The sequence below is a fragment of the Raphanus sativus genome, chromosome 2 (genome assembly GCF_000801105.2).
Source record: "Raphanus sativus cultivar WK10039 chromosome 2, ASM80110v3, whole genome shotgun sequence".
NCBI lineage: Eukaryota > Viridiplantae > Streptophyta > Magnoliopsida > Brassicales > Brassicaceae > Raphanus > Raphanus sativus.
The window spans coordinates 32,528,020-32,542,208 of record NC_079512.1 but is presented as its reverse complement, the minus strand read 5'-3'; the positions used below and the strand labels follow the sequence as shown (position 1 = coordinate 32,542,208).

Here is a 14,189-nt window from a genome sequence, read left to right as displayed (position 1 = left end):
TTGCATATAAAGATATAATTATTATTATACAATTTGATTTTCATATGCATGATTTTTGTATAATAACATACCTTCCTCGTAGGTCATTGACTTCAAACATGTAAGAATTCCACAGAACTTGGCTATATTCTTTGAACCATGTAAGAAGAACTGATTTTGTGTATAATATCTAATTCGAGTAAGATAAATATTATTAATATCTAATCAAATTATATGTACGTAAATATTTGTGTAATCACACTCTTTGCATAGGTTTTATGTATAAATATTATTAATATATAATCAAATTATTATGTATGTAAATTTTTGTGTAATCAAACTTGTTCTATATTTCTTTCTTTGCATCTTATTCTCGAACTCATTTTGTTTATCTCTCTATGGCTCTCTCTCTCTCTCTCTCTCTCTCTCTCTCTCTCTATCTCTCTCTCTCTCTCTCTCTCTCTCTCTCTCGGTATCCCCTTCATCGTAAACCTTTTTTTTGAAAAATATAAGAATGTAAACATTCTTTTAATTCATCGATTATCTTTAAAAATAATAAATAAAATAATAATAATTTGTGTTAAGTTTTAAAATAAAAGAAAAATATTATTAGCTGCAAAAAGATGAAATTTTTTTAACAATTTTAAAACCATCACAAAAAATTAAATCATAAACACTAAACACTATACCCTAAACCCATGGACAAAGTTTAAACCCATGGGTAAAAATCCAAACACTAAACCCTAAATTCTTGGATATACCCTAAACACACACACACACTCTCTCTCTCTCTCTCTCTCTCTCTCTCTCTTCTCTCTCTCTCTCTCTCTCTCTCTCTCTCTCTCTCTCTCTCTCTCTCTCTCTCTCTCTCTCTCTCTCTCTCTCTCTCTCTTGGTATCTCTCTCATCGTAAACCTTTTTTTTTGAAAAATATAAAAATGTAAACATTCTTTTAATTCATCGATTATATAAAATATACAAATATTTGTTATTATATTATGTAATTTATGAATATAAAAAGAATTGATCAAATGTTATTATTCTTTATATAATTTCAAAATTTAGTTACCATAAACCATTATTTGTAATATAATCTAAATTATTTGGCAAGTGATATTAATTGGTTATATATATATTTTTTTTTTCTTTAAATCTAAACTAAAAATAAATAAAATTAAAAATGAGAAAATTATAAAAAATTTCTTAAGACTTCAAAAATGATCGACATGTAAAAACAGTGAGTTAAGTAACTTCTCTTTTAATATATAAGAGGATATCCATTTTATAAACTCTTATAAATAAATTTAATCTGTGATAAATTAAAATTTTAAGCCATGATAAATAATTTTATTAATGTTTTAATTATTTATAAATGACTTATTAGACATATGTGGACATTATAAGAACTAATTATTACTATAATACGTTATATATGAATATAATGTATTATATAAGAATATGAAATCTTTATATCGATTTTTATAAATTGTGTTCTATTGATTATTGTATGTAATATATAAATATAAAAATAATTAATCAAATACTATTACACTTTTATAATTTTTACAATTATTTACCATAAATTATTATTTGTAACATCATTTAGATTATTTGGTAAATGATAATAATTAAGTCTAGATTTACCTTTTATTTTTGATCTAATTAAAATATTAAAAAACTATTAACCAATCAAATTATAAAAAAATATTCTTAATTCTACGTTTGATTGACACTTAAACAAAAACCACTTAAGTGACTTTTAGTTTAATATATAAAAAATCTTATTAATTAATTCGAACTTACATTCTAATCAAACAATGGTTGTGAATCTTATGATGTTAGTGTTGCTTTAGCATACAGTAATGAAATATTTGGTTAACTAATAAAATCAATTTAAATAATTAATTTAGATTTATTTATATATTTTGTTTTGAACTTTTGATTGCATTATATATAAATGTGGCAAAGATGCCCAATGGGGCAACCCTAGATTGAACAATACAAACATAAAAATAAGATGAGCTTAATGATAAAGCCCAAGCTGAAAGTAGTTTTGGAGAACCAAACCAAATAATTGCACCAAGAGACGAACAAACCGAACAGTATACTGTATATTAACAAATCGCCAAATACCGGGATAAGCATACTCCGGTTATTAGAACATCCGGTTCGTGGTAGTCAATCTAGCATGATGCTCTGTGTTGCTCAGTTCATTGTCTGGATGCTTCAAAAGTTTTGGTTCCAATATCTGTAAACCCACCACACATGTGTGGGAATCATTCTTGAGGGCTGTCTACCTCAATTCCTCTCAGGTTATAGCTATTTCTCTCTTTTAAATTTAACGGGTCACTACAAAACTCAAATCTTTACGTTCTCAACACTCGCAAGTTTGTGTCTTTTCTCAAGCGTTTAAAAACAGAACCACCTTACGGTCTACTTTATAAAACATAAACAGAGTCCAGTTACGATTTTAAATAAGCTCCTCCATATCTAATGATATATATACATACAAAGCTCTCACCTTCAAAAAGTCACTCATAAAAAAAATCAAGTATCATTACACTCTGTGCCATGTCTTCAAGACTACGGTCCGTGCAAGAACTTATCAACCTTCGAATTCGTCGCAGCAGAGAGAAACTTCATACAAACAGGAGGATTCACACCAGCTATCGCCAACACCGAGCTCGGCAAAGACCATATCCCATCTCCACATATCAAACCCGACGCCACCACAGTCCCAAACGCGCCCGCCTTGGCCGCATCCACTCTCTCCCACACGAAAAGCACCAAACTCCCCACACACATATCAATGGCAAAGTACGGTCCCAAGAAAAACGGTATCGCATGAAAACATTGGCAGAAGACGGCAAGAATGACTCGGATCCATTGGCAATGTGCTGCACTCGGATCCTCAAAGTGTTTCGCATGAATGAAAAAAAAAGGTTACGTTTCTTCTTATGGAATCAAATAAGGAAACAAAGCAAAGAATTAAATGTTCTGTTTTTCTTAAACTCCCTCACAGAGTGACACGTGGATCCGAGCCTTCTCATGCATTCTCACCAAAATTGTTTAAGGAAAGCCTTAAAAATGCTTCTCCTTTAATATATAGGGGATTTATATCATTGGATAACAGACTATTTCAACGTTTCGTGATGTACTACAATTTATATTAACGATTTATAGTTGATGTCGGTATCATATATCCGTGAATTGGTCACAAATAATGACCACAATAATGGTTCTGAGTAAGTATAAAATAGAGTTTCTTTATAATGTAAGTAAAATAAATTGTATGAAAGAATTAGAGAAAGACAATCTAACAAAAACAAGAAGAGGGCCTCTTCTTTTTTCTTTTTTTTTGACTTTAGACACTGTATCTATCCTAGTCTTGAATTATACGACGCCGGTGACCATAAGAAAACTTTAGACAGAGAAAAAAAAACACAGATGTCCTAAGAAAATGGGAAGTTAAGAGGGGATGAAATATCACTATTATGCTGCAACTGGTTGTATTGTTAGAGAAAGTATTACGAAAAATGGACTTATGTAAAATTACCAATTGATTAAACCACAAACAATATTCAGGTCCAAGTTAGCTTGAACAAACAAGAAGACATATATAAAAGTTCTCTGTTTAATAAACAAAAATTCACGTTCATCTAAACTTTCAGTTTTCCAATTAATCACGTTCATCTATATACTTCGTTCATTTTACCAAAAAAGAAAAGGATCTATATACTTCATTCATATACCAATTGAACCCTTAGACTGGTTGACATAAAAAAAACTTAAGACTGATGAGTTCACCAACCATTATTGGGCTAAACTAACGACTCATTATTATTACTACATACTTAAAATAGCTAGGCTGAGTTTTAGAATGGGCTTTAGTAGGTTTTCTTTCTTCGAAGTCGAGACAAATAAGAAAATGTCCATTTATAGAGCAATTATTTCGGTCATTTGGACCTTTTCCAAGAGGAAAGACTGCCTAATCTGACAGTTCCCTTTACTATACTTTTTTGGTTAACTTTGCGTCACCAAAATGGTTAGACAAAAATCTAGAGCTCTAAACGTTGATGGTGCTGTGGTACAGTGATTGGTGAAATCATTACAGTACAGACGACTTAAACCAAAAGGCCCGGAGATAAGATTGTGAACTTAAAATCTAACCTCCGACCGTTGTTGGTGATCATGGAACAAAACTTAGGTTCACCCCCTAAGGTGAACCTCTACATTCACCCACCAATAGAAATTAGTTAATTGAGATTTGATATCTCTTAAAAAAAGAAACAAAGTAATAATGATTTAATGAAATAAAAATATATTTTTAGATAAATAAAAAATAGTAACAATCATCAAAAAAAATAAATTCTTTTTAATATTGATAAATCCGTCAGAAAATACTAAATCCTAAATTATAAACCCTAAACCCTAAATACTAAATACTAAACCCTAAACTCTTAGGGAAAGCCTGAACCCTTGGGCAAATCCTATACCCTAAACCCTTAAATTTAAACCAAACCTTAAATCATAAACTAAATCTTAATCCCTAAACCCTAAATCATAACTTCTAATACTAAACCTTAAATCCTAAATTCCAAAATGGTTTATGGTTTAGGATTAAGAGTATATGATTTAATATTTGTCAAAGAGTTTAGGGTTTAGGGTTTAGGGGTTCGTGTTTAGAATTTAGGGTTTAATATTATGGTTTATGATTAAGGGTTTAGGGTTTAAGATTAACGATTTAGGGTATAGGATTTGCCCAAGGGTTCAGGCTTTCCCTAAGGGTTTAGGGTTTAGTATTTAGAATTTAGGGTTTAGTATTTAGAATTTAGGGTTTAGGGTTTAGTATTTTTGACGGATTTATCAATAGTAAAAAAAAATATTTTTATAATTGCTACTATTTTTTATTTATCTTAAAACATAATTTTATTTCATTAAATTCTTATTATTTGGTTTCCTTTTTTAAGAGATATCAAATCTCAATTAACTAATTTCTATTGGTGGGTGAATGTAGAGATTCACTTTAGGGGGTGAATGTAAGTTTTGTTCGTGATCATGCATATGACGGCATAATACCGTTTATGTATAATTGGATCGTTGTTGGTGATCATGATAAACTCTATACATAATTTTTCACGATGCCTAAAAGTAGATTAGTTAGATTGGAGCAAGAGACGTCACACATGCTCTCCTACTTTGATAAACCTCACCAATTCTTCAAGTGCAATGGAGGTCACTCACTAGCGCAGACCATTCTTCTTCTTGATCACGAGTTGAACCGTATGTCCAGTTAAGTAGATTATTTAGGTTGATGCTTTCATTGATAAGAAAAGTAGAAAACTATAGTCCTACTAATACAAGAGACAAAGTTCTTAATTGTAAATTATGTGCTCGGGGGCTAACTCGAGAACAAGTATAGTGGGTAGTGTTCATGTCAGTGCTACAGTGCATTCTGCGTGTGTCTTTAAGAAATCTACTGTTTTTGCATTATACCAAAAAAAATCCGAAAGCAACTTTTTGTTAGCAGTAAAATGTGGAGACACACAATCAGTTTTTTTTTCTTTTGGTCAGGAGAATTGATTTTGGATATCACAAAATTAATACACCTTTCATGAACATTGAACTGCTGTATCATGAAAGCATATGATATAACTAAGTAAGATTTGTGGAGAATGTTCAGCGCATGCAATAGCCTTATTGTAAAATATGGTAGTATATGATTAGATAGTTACATGTTAGTGATGTTGGTTTAGTCCGGTTCAACAGAAACCTAGTAGTAGTGCATGTCACGTGACATCACACATGGTTGGTGAGATGTTACGCCACGTCATAACCACGAATATTCGCCAAATCAGTAAATATATAAATGATATAAAAAAAAAACAATATAACAGACAAAATCCAGCTAACAACGACACTCTCCTCTCTTTCTCATCGCTCCACTCTCTCATCTCTCTCTCTGGATCCCACCACGTCAACGAGATCATCTCGCGGAACACAATGATCCCTTACGCAACGATCGAAGAGGCGTCGATGGCCTTAGGCCGAAACCTAACGACCCTGGAGACGCTCTGGTTCGAATACTCCGCCACAAAGTCAGATTACTACCTCTACTGCCACAACATCCTCTTCCTCTTCCTCATCTTCTCCCTCGTCCCTCTCCCTCTCGTCTTCCTCGAACTGGCTCGATCCGCATGGTTCGACCGCTACAAGATCCAGCCCAAGGTCAAGAACTCCTTCTCCGACATGTTCCGTTGCTACCGAGACGTCATGAAGATGTTCGTCCTCGTCGTCGGCCCTCTCCAGCTCGTCTCTTATCCTTCCATCCAGGTAAAGTTTCGACCTTTGTGCTGGATCCTTCTGACCCATGTAATAAAGTTTCGATCTTTGTTGTAATTTGGAGACAGATGATTGAGATTCGAAGTGGGTTGCCGTTACCGTCTTTTGGGGAGATTGCGGCGCAGTTAGTGGTTTACTTTTTGGTAGAGGACTATACGAACTATTGGGTTCATAGATTCTTTCATAGCAAGTGGGGTTATGAGAAGATTCATCATATCCATCATGAGTACACTGCTCCTATTGGGTATGCTGCTCCTTACGCCCATTGGGCTGAGGTTTTGCTTCTTGGTGTTCCCACGTTTCTTGGCCCTGCTATTGCTCCTGGTCACATGATTACCTTCTGGTTGTGGATTGCTTTGCGCCAGATTGAAGCCATTGAGACTCACAGCGGGTAAGGAAGTTAAAAATAGGTTAGATCCATTGTTTTTTTTTTTACTTGCATTGCATCATATCAACTTTTTTTGAATTGTTTTTTCTTTTTTAAAACCAAAGGTTTCAGCTTTCTTTTTTTTTTGTTAGTATGACTATGAAAGTTCAGTTTATAATGGGATCTTTCAATAGCGGTTCACCTTTTTTGTGTGGGGATATATGGTAAAGCACTAGCCTTTTTCTGATACTTTCCACTAGACCCTTTTAGATTTTGAGGATTGTTTTAGGTATAACCTTTTTGGTGAACATTTCCTATTGGTTGAGCATTCAAACATCTTTCTATGATAAGTAAACCAGTAGTTGTATAATATGATGAGGTTGACTTGTTTTGGTTTTGGTTTTGTTTTGCAGATATGATTTTCCATGGACTCTGACGAAATTCATTCCGTTCTATGGTGGAGCTGAGTATCATGATTACCATCATTACGTTGGAGGACAAAGCCAAAGCAACTTTGCTTCAGTTTTCACTTACTGCGATTACATCTATGGAACTGACAAAGTGAGTTTTTTTTTTGAAACTTTTAGATCCTTTTTTTCTGGATGAAATCATTGACAATATGTTTATAATGTTTTTACTTTTTCATCAGGGTTACCGATTCCAAAAGAAGCTTCTTCAGCAGGTAAAACAATTACTCCCACAATTAGCAGAGTATTATCTCTCGTCACTTGCATAGACCTCATTACTTAGTGGTTGTATGTATGTTTTTGAGTTGCAGATAAAGGAGGAGTCCAAGAAGAGCAACAAGCAGAATGGAGGAGATAAATTAGATTAGTAAAAACCTGAAATTTCTTACGGAGGGTTGAGTTTTACTTATCATAAAGATAAGTTTATAAGCAGTCTGCTAATCTAATCAAAGTCAAGAGTCGCAAAAGAAAGTGTAGTTTAGTTTTCTTCTCTTTTCTGCTATGTGTTGTCACATGGAAATGCTCCTTCGTTTTCCATTGGTGTGCGTCTTTTTCGTATTGTTTTTCTTTGTTTAAACTCTTTTTAAGTAAGGCATTTATTATTTTGTATGGTAGAGGAAAGAAGATTAAAAGGAGTGGAAAGTCTGTTTGCAGTTAACTTGTCTATGCATTTGGCTTGTTTTAAAATCTTATTTTTATTTAATAAACGACATAGCGTAAAGATTATCAACAAAGCCCGTCTAGCTCAGTTGGTAGAGCGCAAGGCTCTTAACCTTGTGGTCGTGGGTTCGAGCCCCACGGTGGGCGTTTAAACTTTTTTATTACTTTTGGGAGTAATTTAGGGGATTAAAGTTTATCAAACTTTCTCCTAAATGATACGATAATTGATAGCCAACCAATTTCTAACTACAAAACTTCCAATATTCTTCACATAGACTTTGCTTACAGCCCAGCAAACTCTGGGATTCACCTTTTGGGACTCAACTTTGTATTAACGAAATTTAGATACAGCCGGGTTAAGCAAAGTCTTAGATACTTACATCTGATAATATTCACAACATCTAATAATATTCAAAAGTATATACTGTATATATTTCCAACTCCAGTTTTAAATTACTTTTAACCTTTCCATACAAGTTGCAACATCTCCAACTTCCTAGTGTCAAACATGTATAATTCCACATATGTTCCAACACTTCCTTCCTAGTGTCAAACATACAGTCTTAAGCTGATAGATATACAAATAGTTTTAAGTTTTGACTAAGGCTCCTTAAACTCAGACTTCTAGTTAGTCCTTTCATCAAGTGTACTATCCAAAATGGAAGTACATCTAGCTTCTGATTCAACCTATGGACGTTCTCAGGTCCATTGATTGATGCTATAAAAGCTTCTAGACCTCGTTCATTAAGACCTTTTTTATCTGTCGTTGTCTATGAGGCATCTCGGCACAACTTGGCATTTGCCAACACCAAGATCAGAGAAAGTTATGAGTCTTCATGCCTATCTAACTACTGTAAATTTGTAATGTTCCATTTGGTGATGCAAGATTGGATTTCTACTCCTAAACAGTTTAAAGAGGAAAATACCAATATTTCTCTTCATCCAAAATGTGGAATATCATTTGAGACAAACAACCAATCCACATCTTGTTTAAGGCGGTACGGTTCAAAAGTCATACACCAAAAAACTCTTTTACTATGTGGGTAGCTGTCCTAGATAGGCTGCCTACCCGCAATCGTTGGCATATTGAGTAATGCTCACACCTCTTTCTTGCTACATGTGTTCAAATTCTAATAAATCCATGTATTATCTCTTTATTAACTGTCCTTTAGCAAGGAAATACGACGAATGATGCTCCTAAGGCTCTCTGAAACAAATTACATTTTCGACTCTTGGGCTCAACTGCTGACTTGGTATTCAACAAATACAGATCAGTCAATGCGAGCTTTAAGAAACATTGCAGTCCAAGCCATCATCTACAATCTTTGGGCTGACAAAAACAACAAAATCTTCAAGAATCAGATGTCAACCACATTAGATCTCTTCAAGCTTGTTGACAAGACAGTTAGAAATACTTTTTTGTCAACAGTTAGAAATACTATGAATGTGGCTGAGATAGTTGGAATAAATAAGAAAAATGTATAATTCAAATAAAAGAAAAAATAAAAGTTAGAGAGAGAGAGAGAGAGAGTAGAGTAGAGTGAATGTAATTATGCTTGTTTAAGTTGGAGTAAAAATATATGCGTATTTTACTCTTTTTAATAGTAATTAGAGAAAATAAAAGAATTGTTTTTTTCTCTTAATTGACTAAAATAGAGCAATTCAGGAGAAAAATATACTTACTCTGCTTTACTCTCACTAACAATTCTTTTCAGTCAAAACATATATCTGCTCTCAATACTAGAAAACATTTTAAGCATCTCGTGATCCAATTTGTTGGCATGTTTTTCACTGTTTTCGCTATGCGTAACAAAATCTAATTTATAAACTATTCATACTGTTTCAAATTATGAGATGTTTTAGAAGGTTTATGTTATTTTAAATATAAAATATTTTGAGTTTTTAAGGTTAATTTAACTTTATTTTGAAAAATTGTTCAACCAATTAAATTTTACCGTCTTTTTGATAATTGGTTGAATGGTTTTAAAATTATATATTTAAAAGTATTTTTTAGAAACAAATAAATTTTTCAATTTTTGTATATTAAAGCAAAACATCGTATACTGTGAAAAGGATGGAGTATTAGTTTGTAAACTCTTTTCATTTATATGATATTAATAGTTAAACAAAAAATCCATAACACATGTTTTTTTTTGCTAAAATTTGGTACACATGTTTCAAAGATGTCCGATAAAAAAAAGAAAAAAAAACTTATATAAAAAGGAATGATTAAATATCGTGTCAACCTCTTTCACACAATTTTTTTTTGTGTCAGCCTAAAACATGTGGATTGTAAAAGAAAAGATTATGGCAGAAATCTGGTCGACCGTCACTGCAGCAACTTTGGGAGGACAGGCTCAGTCATAAAATCTCAAAAAAATAGCTTTATAATACAAACATATATTTATAAAATTTAAGATGTGGCTCATGGCATGCCTCACCATCATGCACTTTAGTACAACATGGAAATGTATCATTCTGCTGGACCAACGTGACGTGGTTCGTTTTCGTGTTTGTGGTGGAGACTTGTTTATATTTAAGCTTTACAGGAAAAATAACAAAGTTTTCTGCACGTGACATCTTTTGAAAATAATTATTGTGTTATAGCCTAAATCATATTCTCTCCATTTCATAACATATAATACATAATGTTAGGGAAAAAAGCACAAAGATTAAAAAAAATTACTTTTCTATTAAACTACTACTAAAATTATAAATAAAATCAGTTTACAAAAAAAAATTATAAAAAAAAATTAATTCAACCAATTATTAGAAATATTAAATATAATTTGTTAAACAGTTTTAAATCAAGTTAAAATTTCATACATATTTTAAAACATTTTGAAACATCAAGTATTATGAAACGAAAAGAATATTTAAAAGTTAGAAAGTCAACAAAATATTATACTACATCCTTTTTCAAAAAAAAAACTAGATTTTAGTGTTTTTCACTCATTAAAAATATATATTAAATCACTATTATAACTTTATAAGGTTGACAAAAAAATCACAATTATAAATGCATCATTTTTATAATTATTAATTTTCAGTAACTTTCAACTAATAACAATTCAATAAATTCAACTACTTTTTCTTGAGATTTACAATTTTACATAAACAACATAAATAATCTATATTTGTAAAAAGAAATTAAAAAAAAACATTTATCTTAACGGGAAGAAAAGAGTAAAATCTAAACTCAAACCTCTAACCTCTGAACTAAACATAAACCCTACACCAATAAAGAAACAAAAGGGGATGTCGTTGAAACTAACGAATATATTTATGTATGTATTTTCTTCTTCTTCTTTGATGGAAATATCAAATATCAACTTCCTCTTTTACAAAGAAAATAATATCACCAGATAAGGCATCATAAATTCAATTTTTGTTGCCTTGTCTTTATTGACTAAAATTACAAGTTTCTTTAAACAAAAAAAATTAGAAGTTCAGGATATCATTATCTTATCCTTTCAAATTTGTATGAAGTGAACTTTCCAGAATCAAACTCTTCGGCAAAGAGCTTCTTCATTTCTTATAGTGTAGTCGAAATTTAAATTTCAAAATCTGTACGTATGTTATGACCAATAAAAAAATTATTATCTAGTTTATAAGCAGAACTTCATGATTATTAAATCTAAACCTCCATATTGTAATCTCTGAACTCTATCCAAAAATTAAAATCTTAATCAAATCCTTCAATTTAAACCCAAATCCTAAAATTTAAACCCTAATTGCGTGCGCGCAGATCATACCGCTAATATATATAAAGTAGAGAAGCAAAACAGTACACAAAGATAAGATTTTATTGGTTCGGATTTGCTAGGCGCTGACACTTCTACAAGATATTCTGATACGGACTTCAATTTCCAGTAAAAGGTTGAGAAAAATATGTTAATGGAACCGTTGAAATAATTAACAACAACAAAAAAAAGATGACTTTTGTTGAGTAATGTTCTACTAAAAACAGAAAGGTGAGGTCCCCACTTGGCGGACTTCTCAGAGGTAAAGAAGTAAGAAAACAATTTGGGAAAATCAAAACAGAAGTTGAGAGATTAGGTCACTATTGTGTGATTCTGATTGGTTAAAGCGTCCAAAACCATCATATTCAGTTTCCAGAATAACTGAATTATTTATAATCTTTCTACCATTCTTTATATATTTCACAACTCCAAAACATTGCGGTATATACATTAAAGTGATAAAATATACAAGAGTACCAAACTAGCTCTCAAAGTATGATCCCTTACCCAACCGTCCGAGACGCGTCCGTAGCTTTAGGACGGAACCTGACTTGGTTCGAGACTGTTTGGTTTGATTACTCAGCCACCAAATCTGATTTCCATGTTTACTGCCACACCATTTTAGTACTCTTCCTCGTCTTCTCTCTCGCTCCTCTTCCTTTTGTGTTTGTTGAATTGACTGGCTGGTTTGAGCGGTTCAAGATTCAGCCTAAGATGAAGTATTCATTGTCTGATATGTTTCGGTGTTATAAAGATGTCATGAAGCTGTTCCTTCTTGTAGTCGGCACGTTGCAATTCGTTACTTATCCTTCCATCCAGGTTAAGTATTATTTATTGCTTTTTTGTCATCATGTTATTACTTTTGTTAGCGCTTTTATTAATCAAAAAAAAACTCAACATTTATATTAGAGAAAATATTTCCATATTTTAATTTTTTTCAAAAAAAAAATATTTCCATATTTTAAGCATTGTAAACATATTTTGTAAACCTAAACGCCAAAAAACCTTGTGATATTGAATTGTACTTAAGAGAAGTGATCAGATTTGTGTGTTAATTACAGCTGGTTGGGATTCGAAGTGGGTTGCCATTACCATCGTTAATGGAGACTGTAGCACAATTAGTGGTTTACTTCTTGATAGAAGATTACACTAACTACTGGATCCATAGATGGTTGCATTGCAAATGGGGTTATGAGATGATACATCGAGTTCACCACGAGTACACTTCTCCAATCGGATATGCATCACCTTATGCACATTGGGCCGAGGTCTTGCTTCTTGGTATTCCGACGTTTCTTGGACCGGCGATTGCACCTGGCCACATTATGACCTTTTGGTTGTGGATAACTTTACGTCAAATGGAGGCTATAGAAACTCACAGCGGGTAAACTGAACATCCAAGTCACAGTTTCTTAGTAAATCATAGTTAATTATAGTTTATTTAATCGCTACTATTTGAAAATTGCAAAAGCGTAATTTTTTTTCAGTGGACATTTTTTATTGCTAACAAATAAACTAATGGGACAAAAAATGCAGATATGATTTTCCATGGGCTCTGACAAAACTTGTTCCGTTCTACGGTGGAGCTGAGTATCATGATTATCATCACTACGTTGGAGGACAAAGCCAGAGTAACTTTGCTTCGGTTTTCACTTATTGCGACTATATCTATGGGACCGACAGAGTAAGTATTGACAAATATCACGTAAAGGAAATTCTGGTTTCTTAAAATTTTTGATGAATAATTGACCAGTTATGTTTTTCTAATCACTAGGGTTATCGAGTCCATAAGAAGCTTCTTCAGCAGGTTTAACATTCTTCTCAAACTCAGATTCTACGGTTTGCTTCTTATATTTGTATGGTCTTTATCCATATTTGTTTGTGAAATGGGTGGCCTCTTATACATGGTAGATTACGGAGGAAGCTGAGCAGAAGGGAGGAACGAAAGACGATTAGTAACAAATCAGAAGAGGGTCGAAAGTATCAATCCATTGATAAGATTAAATAATTGTATATGATCCTATATATATATATATATATATGTTAACTAGAAGTGGATTGCTTGTGTTAATAATTTTCCACAATTAAAAATATGTATGTTTTTTATTATTATTTAAAATATGTATGGTGTTAACTAGCTATAGTTACGTATGAGATTACGTGGGGAATATTATTCGAATAAAAACAATTTATTCTTCCTTCTGTGTCGGCTAAAACTGACCTTCACTTCTTCCGTGAAGAGATACGTGGGTCTCTCAGTAATATTATTGGAAATATATAAAATTTGATTTTGGAAATATGCCTTTAGTCAAAAAATAATACTATTGGAAATATATTTTTGTCTAGAAAAATTCTGTAATAAATTTTCTCTTGTTTTTGCCTCAACACTCTCATTTTGTTTTGGATCGGAAACAAACGTTTTCAGCTTGTGTGGTTTTAGCAATCGAATCAGCCAAAAAATTGGCCTGCTGTCTACTAGATACAAATGAAAAAAAAAAAGAGGAAATCATATGAAAAACTCTTGCAATGTTTTGAATGTCAATGAAGATATCGAAAGCTCAATATTATTTAATCTTTATTTAGTGTTTAAGAGCCTGAAAATATATAAAGCTCCTCTATACATAATTTTTTT

The 14,189-nt window shown here is 32.2% G+C and overlaps 2 protein-coding genes and 1 non-coding gene across 3 annotated transcripts; all 3 read left to right on the top strand.

Annotated features, from left to right (window-relative positions):
* Nucleotides 1-5,874: 5,874 nt before the first annotated feature.
* On the top strand, nucleotides 5,875-7,763 carry LOC108822182 (methylsterol monooxygenase 1-2). The gene is made up of 5 exons (XM_018595211.2): nucleotides 5,875-6,311; nucleotides 6,389-6,711; nucleotides 7,101-7,248; nucleotides 7,337-7,369; nucleotides 7,466-7,763. The coding sequence occupies exons 1-5, from the start codon at nucleotides 5,982-5,984 to the stop codon at nucleotides 7,520-7,522; spliced, it is 891 nt and encodes a 296-aa protein (XP_018450713.1). The 5' UTR covers nucleotides 5,875-5,981; the 3' UTR covers nucleotides 7,523-7,763.
* Nucleotides 7,764-7,888: 125 nt separating this feature from the next.
* Nucleotides 7,889-7,961, top strand: TRNAK-CUU (transfer RNA lysine (anticodon CUU)). The gene has a single exon. It is a non-coding gene; the product is annotated as a tRNA-Lys (tRNA).
* A 4,022-nt stretch (nucleotides 7,962-11,983) lies between these two features.
* LOC108819044 (methylsterol monooxygenase 1-3) lies at nucleotides 11,984-13,756 on the top strand. The gene is made up of 5 exons (XM_018592032.2): nucleotides 11,984-12,376; nucleotides 12,619-12,941; nucleotides 13,094-13,241; nucleotides 13,332-13,364; nucleotides 13,469-13,756. Exons 1-5 carry the CDS (start codon nucleotides 12,053-12,055, stop codon nucleotides 13,511-13,513), a joined length of 873 nt encoding a protein of 290 aa, XP_018447534.2. The 5' UTR covers nucleotides 11,984-12,052; the 3' UTR covers nucleotides 13,514-13,756.
* Nucleotides 13,757-14,189: the final 433 nt, after the last annotated feature.